The sequence below is a fragment of the Lissotriton helveticus genome, chromosome 2_1, assembly GCF_964261635.1.
Source record: "Lissotriton helveticus chromosome 2_1, aLisHel1.1, whole genome shotgun sequence".
Classification (NCBI taxonomy): domain Eukaryota; kingdom Metazoa; phylum Chordata; class Amphibia; order Caudata; family Salamandridae; genus Lissotriton; species Lissotriton helveticus.
Window position 1 is genome coordinate 1384568543 of NC_136059.1, and position 15518 is coordinate 1384584060.

General features: G+C 48.3%; 1 protein-coding gene across 2 annotated transcripts in view; it reads left to right on the forward strand.

Annotated features, from left to right (window-relative positions):
- The window catches only part of TDRD7 (tudor domain containing 7), a 1293444-nt gene extending 1279037 nt beyond the window's left edge, over positions 1-14407 (forward strand). For both annotated transcript variants that reach the window (XM_078676318.1, XM_078676319.1), the window contains exon 17: positions 14050-14407. In XM_078676318.1, the coding sequence (XP_078532444.1) occupies positions 14050-14267 (218 nt within the window). In that variant the 3' untranslated portion in view covers positions 14268-14407. The remainder of the gene's footprint in view (positions 1-14049) is intronic.
- Positions 14408-15518: the final 1111 nt, after the last annotated feature.

Here is a 15518-nt window from a genome sequence, read left to right on the forward strand (position 1 = left end):
TTTTTGGTTGGTCAAAAATTGAAACTGTAAAATCGTATCCTTGTTTGGGGAAGATAGTGTAAGGAAATCTAAGTGAGAAAGCTCCTATAGAAAATAATTTGTTTAAAGCCACTTCCCAGGCTAAATGTCTGGGCTCCTGTTTTAGGACCGCCAGAAGAAGACATTTTGAACTCTTATTTGAGGTCTTTCGTGCAAAGATCCCTGCCTTCCTATAATATGGTACAGAATTGAATGATGTGTCAAAATGGGGATTTTTAAACACAATGGAAAGCCGAATTCTTAGACACCTGGCCTCCGTTAACCCATCTCCTTCGGTGCCCACCTTAAGGGCGAGTAGTACTAAGATACAGAACCTCACTGGAGTAGTGTGTTGAGCTGGGGGCCTATCAAAGAGCGACCATGGTACACTTAGGTTCTGGCTCCGAAAATACATTTGAGATGGTCTAAAAGAAAATGAATTAATCTATAGAAATTTTATTATTACGATAGATTTGCTGCAATTAGTTCATTCTTTGATTTCTACTCTGATGCTGCACCACTAAAAAGCTACTTTAAAGCAAGCCACCTGGTCATTAAGTTTTTGTATGGACAGGGAGGCCTGTATTTTAAATAGGGGTTACCATCCGGCTATTGATTCCTGTTTGATAAACAAAACACAGGCCTATACTTTGTGGAGTCTGCCGCATGGAGTGTGCTGTTTTTGGTTACTGCTAAGGCCGGGCATGCTTCCTTTAAATCCCTTCTTAGCAAAATGGTATGGTTCATCAGTGATCTGTAACCTGTGCAAAATTTTTACCCAAGATATTATCAATGTTTTATTAATTTGTACTGGTTTGCTAATATATTGTCGGAAATGGCTGTGGCCAATATGCTTGTAGTTATCTATCCTCTAGCTTCAGAAGTACCACAATCACTTTATATTCCTCCAAATGAAATATTTTGTGATAGAATGTGTAACTTTTTTACGAGTTTTTAAAAAATATATTTAGCTGCACTAATTTGTATGCTGTAGAGGCTAATAGCGTTCCCCATGTGGGTATTTCTTACTTTTATGTATTCGTTATTTGTATTGTTCTATTGCAACTTCGTGGTACATAAATTATTTCTCAAATTCTTGCACTGATGACGTGAAAGGCACTTTAAATTTTTCTCTGTTTAACATGTTGCGGAGTTTCGTAATCATAAATAGACAAACTTGAGTGGGACCTATATACGTTATTTGCAGGGCAGAGCAGCATTGGTGTAGAGCTGCACAGGGCCACCTACCGATATGCAGGGGTACTGCTGAAACGTTTCCAGATCCTGTCTGACACCTAGAGAATATTCAAGAGTGGAGGAATCTGCAGTTAGATAGTCTGTACCAAAAAGAGCGTTACCAAAGGTATGTTACTTGTTTGTATCTGGAAATACAAAAAAGCGAAACCTTTTTGATGAATGCTTCTATCTGCATATTCCTCACATTCTGAATATCGTCAGACTGAATCAAGAAACCATCTGTAGCTGTCTTGTGCCGGTATGGGGTGCTGGCTCCATCTCTGTGCTGTCCCACAAGACAATTCTTGGTGACTTCACTGGAACTATGAAGTGCCTACCCAAGTGCAACAACCCTCATTTCCTTTTTTCTGTGCCATTCGTCAGAAATCTGGATCTATCTTGTTGATTCGGCGAACTCTCTCATTCATTTTTCAGAATGTCTGCAGAAATGAACTTGGAAATTACTACTAGCAAATGTATTGCTTAGGGATAACTAAAAGTCTGGATTCTAAGCATGGTCTGGACTGTACTGAATAAATGTCCATTTCAGACTTGCAGAAAATATGCCTGTTGTGTTTGGTGTTAAGGTACAGCTTGAAGTTGTGCAACATTTGTGGCTCCATACACCCCAAGACATAAATAAGCTCAATGCAAAAGGTCTTATGGTCCATGTCCATTTTTAGCACCGGGCTTGATACCATTCAAATTGTAGGTCAAACTTTCTGTCTAGGTCATCTCTTTGATCGAAATCATTGACTGAAGAAACTACAAGAAAAAGAAACATGGAGACTCTTTGCCAAAGCGTAAATCACTTTCAAATTCTAATTCACTCTGTTGTTGTTTGCTCTTTGAAGACTCATCCTTTCATCCAGAGCCAATGAAAATCGCTCCACCTAAGAAGCCTCCTCCATTTGCATTACCAACTCCTGCCCAAGGTCATCAACTGCTCTTCAACCGCCAGCACCATTCCCCACATTGGTGTAGGCCTAACCAGTATTTCCTGTGCTGGAAGCCCTTCTGGCTTTCTTCTTAAATACCGTGTTGGAAATGTTTTGGTGTGCATTGGTCCTCCCTGTCACTGCCTACGAACTGCATGGTGCTTTTCAACATTTGGTTTTGATTCCTGCCGGTAGATCTTACCCCTTTGCCTTGCATCTCTGTAATTTCATAAAGAACTCTTCCAGCTTCATCTGCAAACATCCCAGCGCCAAGACCTTGGCCAGTTGACCTTCTTGTGGTATTAATGCTGGCACCATTGGTACCTCCGTTAGAACAGCCCTTGTCAAAATCTGACACTATCCTGCAGAGGTTGAGAAGGAAAGCCCTTTGGATAGTAGAGGAGAAAAGGTTCAGGGTGGAACAATTCCCTTCAGCATTACTGGCACACAATTCATGAGCTGTTGGGCCTTGATTCCGACCAGATTCAGGTGCCTGATGCCATTCAAAATGACTGATACGATAGCAGTGAAGCAGCTAATGTTCTCCCACCCTCATCTGACAGCAAATTATTTAGCTCTCAAACATGCTAGTTGGTTAGTTACTTTTCTTGGAGTTGTGATAAACTGCCCCTAAGGTCCATGCCTCCGTGAAGTGGCTTAATTTTTCAGTCCTAACAAAGAGTGCAGATGGTCTGGAGCTTCCCATGCCAATTGTTAAGTCCATGTCTATTATCATAAGAGGTCCTGCAACACTCGTCTAACACTTTGTGAGCGTTCTGCATTTTAATGAGACCCTAATGGACCTAGTGACAACTGCATGTTAAAAGCTGACATACACTCCAGCATTGAATCATTTGAACGTCCGGCATTATAGAAATGCAACTGGAGATCCATCTTTCTTGTCCCTTCATTCTTCCCCAGAAAAGCCTGGTTATGCAGGCCTCATCCTATACCACACAAACTCTGGTTGCTTTCCCGGCTGGCATGCTGGATAGAGTTGAAGAAGCTAGAGCCAGTAAGAAAGAACTTTTCAGCAAGCAGTTTGTCACTCCGCGATTTACATATGACACATTTGTTGGGGAAGTATACCCATGCTTTGTAGGATACAGCACAATATTGGTTCTGCTGAACTGACCGTATCGCCTCCGAGACCACTTCACTTGGGTGGTTTGTGATAGGTTACCTCTAGACAGGTTATCAATTCTGGTTTGGATACTGCTGGCAGGTACGCAAGTTATAGTTAATTCCGTTGTTTATAACTGGTGAATTTAGTTGTTTTTTTTAGCTTAAAATTGTATTTTTAAACTGACAGCTTATCCTTATTTAATGTCACTGTAACCGTTTTTCAATGAATTTCTAAGTTTTTTTTTCCGTTAACATGAAGTCATTCTTTATTACCATATTATGTATTATGTCATTTAATTACCATTTATCATTGCCAACCCTGTGCAGCACCCAGCCTTTGGCCATGAAGGGTTGGGTTTTAACATAAAGTTAGGTATTGTTATACCTAATTATAACGCCACATGAACCATTAATCTTGTGTGTGAATTTCTAGGGGTGTTTTTTAACGTGAAGTAAGATATTATTACCATATCTAATTATCAGAACCATCCGAACAGCCTTTGTCCCGGCACAGTGGGGTGTTGAGAGCAGGGCCTGGGCAGTGGCCAAATCCTGCCCCCAACTCTCCGTGGGTGCTCAACCCCACTATTGCTGGCCATTTCCCCCCCCCTTTTCATTTGCGTGACTTCCTGCGGACACCTACCATACATCCAGAGTCCTAAAATGGCGGGCGCAACATCTCTTCATGTTGTGGCTAGTAAATCACGTTGCTTGGTCCAGCCAATCAGAATGCTCCATTTGACATTTTTTTGCCTAAATAATACCGCCCTTCTAGATATCTAGACATTTTAAAGCTTAGTTTCTCTCAAAGGGTGAACGGATTTTCAGCAAATCACAAAAAGCACGTTTTTTTTGGTGAGAATCAAGCTTTTTACCAAATTTGGTGTCATTCTGTTAAGCCCTTAAGATTGTATTTTTGTCAAAGCTTCCTGTGGTATTTGCATGGGGGAAAACAAGTTTTGGGACCTCCCCTCCCTCTTTTTTCTCATCCCTGCTTGATGAATCACCTCAAAACAAAACCTTCTAGGAAGTAGGTGAGGTGGGTGAATCTTTTTTTTTTTTTTCGTGGAAGATTGTTCAAACGCAGCCAAAGTTGTTAGCAAAACAAAAAATCAATTTCATATGGAAACTCTGTCCTGACTATAACTACGCAGTGGTGCCAGTCACTGCGTATTGTGTGTGTATATACAAAGGGGTGATCCTACAGACAACCAGGTCAGGCCCACCAAGGCAGGATCAGTGTGAGGTAGTGGGTGCATGGCCCCTTTATTGTATATCCAAAAAGGCCAGGATCAAAGGTATTCGCACGAGCAAGACTCACTCCACAGTTCTAATCCCCAATAAGTTTTATTCAAAGTGAGTCTTGCTTGTGTCCATACCTTTAAACTTGGCCTTTTGGATATATGGATATATATATATATATATATATATATATATATATATATATATAACACACCACCGCCCCATTACTGGGCACTAAAACAAAGGCTTACACAACTGATGGAGGGTCACTGTGTACCACTCTATAACAGTGCGTTATTTCCTAGAACAGTGTCTCTTAAATTACACAATGAGATACAGCCATTATTTGACTTCCAATGTTAATCTCCCCGTCTTCTGAAGGCACCATTCTCGAGGACGACAACTATGATGAGAAACATCATGAACCAAAACTATACATAGGTCACTTTCTAACCAGCATACACGAGCTTTCACTTGTGGCAGTCCTGAAGAACAGCAAGAGATGAACAACCACCACCAATCCTGGAGGAGGAGGTGCTGAAAATGAAGCAATACATACAAAGCTTTCAGGACCCATCACTATCAAATCTAACATTTTGCTGTGCCCGAACGGTGAAATTAGTCATGCCTAGGTAATTCTAAGGCACCTTGTCACCTTGGGCAAAAAAATGTTGAATTTTGTTCATCCATATTATACCAGTTTTCGTTTTGAAGCACTGTGAGGCCAGAGGTAATCAATCAATCAATCATAGCATTTGTAAAGTACACTACTTACCCATGAGGGTCTCAAGGCGCTGCTGATGCTGCTACTGCTCGAAGAGCCAGGTCTTGAGGAGTCTTCTGAAGGACAGCAGGTCTTGGGTCTGGCGTAGGTGGATGGGGAAGGTGTTCCAGGTCTTGTTCCAGGAGAACGATCTGCCACCGGAGGTCGCTCTTTGGATGCGTGGGACTGCGGCCAGGGAGAGGTTGGCGGATCGGAGCTGGCGGGTGGGGGTGTAGAAGCTGAGTCGGCTGTTGAGGTACGCTGGTCCGGTGTTGTGGAGTGGCTTGTGTGCGTGGGGGAGGAGCTTGAAGGTTATCTTCTTGTTGATGGGGAGCCAGTGCAGGTCTCTCCGGTGGGGTGTGATGTCGCTGCGGCGAGGGATGTCTAGGATCCGGCATACAGAATTGTTCTGGATGCGTTGAAGCAGTTTCAGGAGTTTGGCCGAGGCTCCTGCGTAGAGGGCCTTTCCGTAGTCCAACCTGCTGCTGACGAGGGCCTGGGTGACCGTTTTTCTTGTTTCGGTGGGGATCCACTTGTAGGTCTTGCGAAGCATGCGGAGGGTGTTGAAGCAGGAGGAAGAGACGGCGTTGACCTGCTTGGTCATGGAAAGGGTGGAGTCGGGGATGACCCCTAGGTTGCCTACGTGGTTGGTGGGTGTTGGAGCGGTTACTAGTGCGGTCGGCCACCAGGAGTCGTTCCGGGCCGAAGGGGTGGATCCGAGGATGAGTACCTCCGTCTTGTCCGAGTTCAGCTTCAGTCGGCTGTTCCTCATCAATTCGGCGACAGCCTTCATTCCTTCGTGGAGGTTGGTTTTGGTGGTGTGAGGGTCCTTGGTGAGGGAGAGGATCAGCTGGGTGTCGTCGGCATAGGAGATGATGTTGAGGTCGTGCAGTCGGGCGACGTTGGCGAGTGGTGCAATGTAGATGTTAAACAGTGTTGGGATGACCCCTGGGGTACGCCGCACGGTGGCTTTGGAGTGGAAGGGGGGAGGCGGACGCTCTGTGTGCTGCCGGAGAGGAAGGAGGTGGTCCAGTCCAGGGCCTTCTCTTGGATCCCGGCGTCATGGAGGCATGTTCGTAGTGTGCAATGGCAGACCGTGTCGAAGGTGGCTGACCGGTCCAGGAGGATGAGGGCCGCGGTTTCTCCGTTGTCTAGCAGGGGTCCTGATGTTATCGGTGGCAGCGAAGAGGGCAGTTTGGGTGCTGTGGTTGCTTCGGAACCCCGACTGGGATGGGTCCAGGATGCTGTTCTCCTCGAGGTAGCGTGTCAGTTGTTTGTTGACGGTCTTCTTGATGACCTTTGCCAGGAACGGGAGCCAGGAGATGGGCCGGAAGTTCTTGAAGTCCTTGGGATCCACCTTGGGTTTCTTGAGTAAGGCGTTAAGCTCAGCGTGCTTGCAGCTCTCCGGGAAGGTTGCTGTCTCGAAGGAGATGTTGATGGCTTTCCGGAGATGGGGTGTGATGGCGGTGCTGGCTTTGTTGGCGGTGCTGGCTTTGTTGAAGATGTGGTTTGGGCAAGGGTCTGACTGAGATCCGGAGTGGATGGTGTTCATGATCTTGATGGTGTCGTCGTCATTGATGTTGGTCCAGGAGAGTAGGCGGTTGGTGGGGGCGGGGGCCTCAGTGGTTGCTGTGGCTGTCGTGTTGTTGAAGCTGTCGTGGATGTCTGCGATCTTGTGATGGAAGAAGGTGGCCAGCAAGTCGCACAGGTCTTGCGAAGGTGGGATGTTGTTGTCGTTGGAGCTGGGGTTGGAGAGTTGCTTTACTATGTTGAAGAGCTCTTTGCTGTTGTGTGCGTTGTTGTCTAGGCGGTCTTTGAAGGAGGCCCTTTTGGCTGATCTGATGAGGTGATGGTGCGCTGCGTAGCTGTCCAGTGTTCGTTCACGGGGCCAGTTCTTCTCCAGCTTTCGGCAGGTTTGCTTGGAGGTCTTCAGTGAACCAGCTGACTTTCTTGCTGGTGTGACTGTTGGAGGATTTCTTGAGCGGGGCGAGGGTGTTGGCGCAGTCGTCGATCCACTGTCTGAGGGCGAGGGTGGTGGTTAGCTGGTCTTCGGTGACTTTTCTCCAGCAGTGGCGAGGCATCTGTTGGGAGCGGTGGTGCGTGGTGGGTTTCCGGAAGGTGAAGTGGATTCAGCGATGGTCGGTCCAGTGGGTTTTTGTGGTGTGGTTGAAGGAGACGTGGGATTTTGCGGAGGAGATGGGGTCAAGTGTGTGGCCAGCGGAGTGGGTGGGTGTTGTGACGAGTTGCCTGAGTTCGAGATTGGTGATCAGGGTGGTGGAGTTGGTGTCGTTGTTGTTCTGGAGGTGGAAGTTCAGGTCCCCAAGGAGGATGTACTCCCTGGAGGCGAGGGCATGTGTGCTGATGGAGTCGCTGAACTGTGGTCAGGATCCGGGGGGTCTGTAGACAAGGGTTCCTCTGAGGGTGGTGTTGGGGTCGGTGTGGATCTGGAAGTGCAGGTGTTCGGCGGTGCTGAGGGTGTCGGTGCTGGTCGAGACATGTACTCACTCATCATATGTACTCATACACCTACACATCCTATCTGAAAGAGACACGTTAGTATTAGATTCCTTACCTTAGAATATCCCCAGGCATCAGACTGGATCCGGAAATGTTTGCGTAGCAGTACCCTTGCGCGTCGGTAGGCGTCGTCTGCGGCTCCGCGTCAGTTGTCGGCGCCGTGAGGACGTTGTCGGAGTACTTAGACGCCACCTCCGCGTGCTGACGTCAGTTCTTCTTTTTTCCGCGCCAGCAAGCGCAGATCTGGAAAAAGCAGTAACCCTAGTCAATTTTTGACTACCTTTTTTGATCGTTTTTGATCATTTCTCGAAGTCTTTTGGTGCCGTAGGGATGCCCGGCTTTAAGCACTGCGAGGATTGCGACCGAACGATGTCGGTCACGGATCCTCACCACCTGTGTTTAACTTGTCTAGGCGTCGATCACAACGACAAGGCCTGCTCCGACTGCCGGGCCCTCTCTTCGAAAGCCAGGCGGGAGCGGCCCCGCAGGCGACTCGAACTCCGGCAGTCGGTCCCGCGCCGCGAGAGGTCTCGGTCCCACGGGAGGTCGAGGGACAGGTCGCGGGCTCGGAGCCACCACAGCTCCGAGAGTAGGCCGCACTCCTCCGGGTCGAAGTCGTCGTCAGGTAAGAAGCACAAGAAGTCCAAGAGGCGTTTTCGCTCTGCGGACTCCCCCCGACGCTCGCGCGATGCGGCCGGGGGTTCGGGTGACACCGCCCACGCGGCTCCGTCGGAGTCGCGGGCGCCACGTTCAGCTCCACACCCTCCGGTCCCTGGGCTCAACGCGGCGCCGGAGGAGATCGAGCGCTTCCTCATGGCCATGAGGAAACTCTCTCCATCAACGGGCTCCGCGGCGCCTTTGGGCCCAGCGGACCCGTCTGGGGCCTCTAGCGGGTCGGGTGCTTCGGCCCCGACGCCGCCGATGCCTTCGGGCCCGGCGCCGCAGGTTCCCGCTATCCCGACGCCGCCAGTGCCTTCGGGCCTGGCGCCGCAGGGTACAGCGGCCCCGGCGGCGCCTTCGGGCCCGGCGCCGCTGGACGCCGCTAGACCTTCTTCGGGATCTGGATCGTCGCCGGTGGACCTTACGACCTCCCCGGCGTCGGACCATGAGGTGTCGCCTCCGGCGCTGTCCTCAGGCGGCGCCGTCCCCGATGCCCCCTTCATTCCTGTTCCGACGTTGGGACGGCCCCGATGGGCGCCGCTCCAGACGTCGTTTGGGGAGTTTCACTTCTATGAGCAGGCCCCATTAGTTGAAAAGCACAAGTTACTACTTGTGTAACGATATATGTGTAAGAGACATTAGTTAGTATTAGATTCCTTACCTTACAATATCCCCAGGCGTCAGACTGGATCCGGAAATTTTTGCATACCAGGACCCTTGCGCGTCGGTAGGCGTCAACTGCAGCTCCGCGCCCGTCGTCGGCGCCGTGATGACGTCGTCCGAGTACTTAGACGCCGCCTCCGCGTGCTGACGTCAGTTCTTAGACACAGCTTTTCCACGCCAGAAACGCAGAGCCATGTTAAAAACCAACACTGGTGCCGTTGAAACTAGGGCCCTGAAAGGGGGTAACCCTAACCCTAGATATCGGTTCGCAGAACGGGAAGGATGGGTGGGTCGGTAAGGAATCTAATACTAACTAATGTCTCTTACAGATATAGCGTTACACAAGTAGTAACTTGTGCATCTGAAAGAGACACGTTAGTATTAGATTCCTTACCTTAGAATAGATACCCCAGCAATACCAACCCCGGTGGTGGGTCTGCAAACCAATAATCACACCAGATAGTCCTGGAGGGCGGAACGACCAAAGAAGCCATCTCTCCGGACTTGGCTGTCCAGGCAGTAGTGTCTTGCGAACGTGTGCAGCAATGCCCATGTAGCTGCCTGACAGATGTCCTGCAAGGAGACTCCCCGACCCAGGGCATTAGTAGCCGCCGTGGCCCGAGTGGAATGGGCACCCAGCCCCACAGGAGGCTCCTTTTTAGCCAGTGAATAACAAGACTTTATGCACAAAACTACCCACCGAGAAATGGTTCGTTTGTGTACCGCCCGTCCCTTCTTCACGCCCAAGTAACCAACAAAGAGCTGGTTGTCCATCCGGAACTGGCGTGTGCGGTCTAGATAGAATGAGAACGCACGTTTTGGGTCCAGACAGTGGAGCCCCTCTTCCTCTTTCGAGGGATGCGGAGGCGGAAAGAAGGTAGGCAAGGTGATAGACTGCCCGATGTGGAAGACCGTGACAACCTTGGGCAGGAAAGAAGGCTCAGTACGCAACACCACTTTGTCCGGATGGACAAAAAGGAAAGGTGGAGTACAAGAAAGGGCCTGGAGCTCACTCACTCTCCTGGCAGAGGTGATGGCAACCAGGAAAGCAGTCTTCAGAGTAAGAAGACGAAGAGGACAGTTGTGAAGTGGCTCAAAGGGAGCGAACATCAGAAACGTAAGAACCAGGTTCAAGTCCCACTGAGGCATCACAAACGGAACAGGAGGGAATGTGTGTGTGATGCCTTTTTAGAAATCTATTTACAATAGGGGACTTGAACAAAGAAGGTTGATCAGGCATCCTCCGAAAGGCCGAAAGAGCAGAAAGGTAGCCCTTGATACTGCCCAGAGCAGAGCCCTGCTGGGCAAGAGAAAGAAGGAAGAGAAGAACCTCAGAAAGAGGGGCAGCAGGAGGATCCACAGCCTTTGCTGTGCACCATGCCACAAATCTGTTCCACCTGCAGGCGTATACCGACTTTGTGGAGGGACGCCTGGCTGCCAGAATGACATTACAGACTTCGGGAGGCAAGTCAAATGGCCTCAACTGTCGCCGCTCAATCTCCAAGCATGGAGGTGGAGACTGGACAGGTTCGGATGGAGGACCGTCCCCTGCTGCTGCGACAGAAGGTCCTCCTGAAGAGGCAGACGAACGGGGGGATCGATTGACATACAGAGTAGCTCTGGATACCAGTACCTTTGAGCCCAGTCTGGAGCCACAAGGCGTACAGTAGACCGCAGCTTCACTCGCGACGAAAAGCGTCTGAGCGAGTGCCGCCTTGGAAATTCCAACGTGCAGAACTGATGACATTGCGCGTTCTCTTCGGTGGCGAATAGATCTAACCAAGGCTCTCCCCATTGCTGAAAGAGGCCTTGCGCCACGTCCGAGTTCAGATGTCATTCGTGATCCATCATGCACCGACAGCTGAGCTCGTCCGCACTGGCGTTCAGAGAACCTGCCAGGTGTTGAGCTACCAGGGTCACGCCCATGCGTTCCAGCCATTGCCAGAGACGCAGAGCCTCCTGGCAAAGGGTCCACGACCCCACCCCGCTCTGTTTGTTGCAGTACCACATGGCGGTGTTGTTGTCCGTGAACACCTGCACTACACTCCCCCGGACAGAGGGGAGGAATGCTTTCAGTGCTAGACGAATCGCCCGTAACTCCAACAGGTTGATGTGGAGCCGGGCCTCTGCCGGAGACCAGAGGTCTCTGATCTCCGCCTCTCCCATGTGGCCTCCCCAGCCCTGGAGGGACGCATCCGTCACAAATACGTGCTCCGGGTGGGGAAGGGAGAGGGATCTGCCGCTGACCCAATCGCGGTCCGTGAGCCACCACTGCAGCTGTCTCGCAGTGCCCTCCGAGATCAGGACGTGGTCGGATAGGTTACCCTGATGCTGGGCCCACTGAAACTTCAGGTCTCACTGCAGAGCCCGCATCCGCCACCTGGCGTGATGCACCAGCAGGATGCAGGAGGCCATCAGCCCCAGAAGCCGCAGCGTCAACCTGACCGAGACCCGGGATAACGGCTGAAAGATGGGAATCAGAGCCTGAATATCCCGGACCCGCTGTTCGGGTGGATAAACCTGAAACCGCGCCGAGTCGAGAACCGCTCCGATGAAAAGGAGCTTCTGAGAGGGGCACAGGTGTGACTTCGGCACATTGATGGAGAACCCCAGCCGGTGCAGGAGATCTGCCGTAGTCTGGAGGTGGCTGACGACTGTCTGGGGCGAGCCCGCCTTCAACAACCAGTCGTCGAGGTAGGGGAAGACTGAAACCCCTAACCTGCGCAGATGAGCTGCGACCACCGCCATCACCTTTGTGAACACCCGTGGGGCGCTGGTAAGGCCGAAGGGGAGCACGGTATACTGAAAGTGCTCGTGGCCAACCGTGAACCGCAGGTAGCGCCGGCAGGACGGGGATGTGGAAATAAGCGTCCTGCAAGTCCAACGCTACCGTCCAGTCTCCTGGGTCCAGGGCAGGTAGGACCTGAGCCAGTGTCAGCATCTTGAACTTCTCCTTCCGGAGAAAGCCGTTGACGTTCCTTAGGTCCAAGATAGGGCGTAGGCCCCCTTTGCCCTTCTTGGGTACCAGAAAGTAGTGGGAGTAGCAACCACACCCTACTTCTGGCCCAGGAACGCGCTCGATGGCTCCCTTGGCCAAGAGGGCCGTAACTTCCTCCTGCAGAAGTCGCAAATGATCCCCCGATACACGGTGGTTCTGCGGTGGCATGGCTGGAGAAGTCGCCTTGAAGGGTAGGGAGTAGCCCCTTCGGACGATCTGCAGCACCCACCTTTCCGAAGTGACGGTGCGCCCCCTTTGCGTCGTTTGCGCACTTGTTTATCACTTTTCTTGTGCCTCGGTTCTACCGAGACACAAGATGGCTGCCAATACTTCCTGGTTTGGAGTGTTGACAGACAGTTTTCAGCCAATTAGCATGCAGCTCGTGCTCGTAATGGTACGCGTAGAGGCCTCGGACAGTAAGCGTATGGTACAACTTCGGATATATATCTATGATTTTGATTTTCTCAGGAACTACTGAACGGATTTACACCATTTAACAAAAAGCGTAATCTGCTAAACAAACTCTACCTTTTTGCCAAATTTGGTGTAATTCCGTTCAGCAGTTTGGGATGTTGCCTCACCTAAAGGTCCCTATGGAAAATTGCATGGGGAAAACACGTTTTTGGACCCCCTTTTTTTCTCGGCCCCCGCTTGACTAATCACCCCGAAACTTTCAGGATAGGATTGGAGCACCCCATCTTTTTGGAGAATTTTGCAATGATTCGTCGACCGGCGCCAAAGTTATTCCAAATAGAATGTTGCGGATTTCCTATGGAAACAAGGTCCTAACTATAACTACCTAGAGGCGACCGCCAGTAGGTAAAATATATATATATAAGGTATTGAACACTTTCTCATAATCAGCATTGCATGGAGGTCACTGTGAGCCACACTATTTATCCGATTGGGACTCAAGATCCCAACATGCAACATACAAATGAAACGCACTGCGCATGACCCACTGGGGGTCCCTGCATGTTAAAAGAACTTAATTGGAGCCATCTGTGTAATGCTGGAGTTTGCCCATGATGAAGAGGCTTGTCCTCGAAACGCGTCGGCGAAGAACTCACCTTAATTGGAGACGCTGGCTTTTCCGTAATAAAGAACCTGTTGGTAAACTACTGCGAGTGCATCCTTTAAATGCTTTCGGGCCTTGTTGAACAATAATATATATATATATATATATATATATATATATATATATATATATATATATATATATATATATACACACACACACCTTCATCCATGTTGCACAGCTGCTGCACAACATGGTTAAAAACTGACAGTTATTTAACAAAAAAAGTGTTACTTTCAGCCATGCTGAACAGTAGCTGCTGTACACCATGGCTAAAAACATTGACAAAGCCAAAATAACACTCATAGACCAGACCTAGTGCCTTTTCCAATGTTTTTTTGTAAGCAGTGCTGCATTACAGCTGCACAGCTGTACATGGTACATCTTGACAAGAAGCCAATAGCTCTTGTCCCGCAGGCAAGACCTATTGGCTTCGCCTATTCTTGTTTGATGAACTGTGCTGAGGCACATGTTGGGACATGTAGTCAGTTAAGCTCTTTCTCCACCTGGTTACTTCTTCCATCATCTGCACTAGTGAAGGCATGTGAGTGAAGCAGAGATGATTGATCCGCTGGATGGGCAGGTACATCTGGAGTGGTAGGCTGACCTCATCCTACTATACCCGGGTTCAGAACAGTAAATGTGTAACGATTTTAGTAACAAATTGTGAAGAAAAAGTAATATGAGGTGGAGTTTTAGTTTTAATCATGTAATTTCCCCAGATAACTACTTGCGTTCTGGTGCTGCTTGATACTTTTATGTATCAGTAGTATCTCTGATCATTTTTAACATGAGTTGTATTCTGTTGCAGGAGTGAAATGCGAACAGTGGTCTGAGGAGGCCTCTATTGTTTTTCGTAATCATGTGGAGAAGAAACCTCTGGTGGCACTGGTGCAATCCGTTTTTGAAAGCGCAGATCCTTGGAATAGAAAAGTTGTGGCATACGTAGTCGATACATCACGTCCAGATACTGATCTATGGATTCATTCACTTATGAGTGAAATCCTTGAAGGATTGTCCAAATCTTGAAAATATTGTGGCGCTTAACTTAATTCAGATTCTTTAATCGCAAAATAAATGTGTAAAAAGATTTATTTTTAGAGGTTTACCATTTTGGAAGGTTTTCAATAAATGAGGTATTCAAATTGTGAATTCTGTAAACGATATTTAAAAAGCATTTACTTTTGTTTACCTAAAGAGACAAATTTCCCTAGAAATTGCAGTGTTTAATGCTATAGTTTATATATAAATAAATATATATATATATATATATATATATATATATAAATGTATATGTATATTGTTACTTTGAAAATGCAGTGTGTTATTTTCAAAATAAATGGAAATTAAAAGAACCTATTTAAATTTTTTGTGAAACTGATTGTCCAGCCTCTAATTTATTTACTACAATGAATCGTGATAAAATAAACATGAAAGGGACTGTATATGATGATTCTCTGTGCTTTAAAATAGGTAGGCTCTGAAAATCTGCACTTCTTTATTTTTAGAGGGAGCACTTCTCAACAGAGGTGCAATATGTTTCATTGAATAGTGCCAGCATTTCTCAGAAGCAACTAGGTACTCTGGTATAGGGTACCTGCACTTCTATTTTTCCGTTTCAAGCACTGATGATTCTTGCCTGTGAAGTAGTGGGTATAGGATTCAGCAGTACATCATGGCCTGTAGCAGAATCCTTCAGAAAAGACTTGCTAAAACTCCTACCTTTCCTCCCACCCCCTTAATAACCGGAATGTACAACTTTTGTTGTCCGAAGTAATTAACTTGAGAGTACTGTTCAACTGCTGCTCATATATCCAGTCATATGTAGCAACCATCAGTGGTGTTAACCCATAAATATTGAAAGAGCTGTGCCTTTCTGTCACTTTTTCAGACAGTCTTTGGTTCATACTTTTATCTGAGCAACCTCCGACTGAGAGCATGCGTTACTTAATCTTTGCAAATATGCTACAGTGGGAAAGCAGAAGAGGTCAATTTAAACTGTTTGACTGGATACTTCGTCTTGCAGATTTCTCACCATTGAATCTCCTACAGGTGCTAGCCTTGAAACCCGAAATTTGAAATTGCTCCCCTGCCCCAATAGTTGGTGCCTCTGCCCTGTCTCAGTTCCGGGATCCATCCATGAGCAATACATCAGAGTTGTTTAAAGTGTTCTTCTGTGTGGGATACCATCAGTCCCCATGTCTTCATGTGGTTATGGCATATCTTCGATGGTCTAGCGCATCCGTATTCTTGAAGCTCAACAACTGGATACTGAAGGTG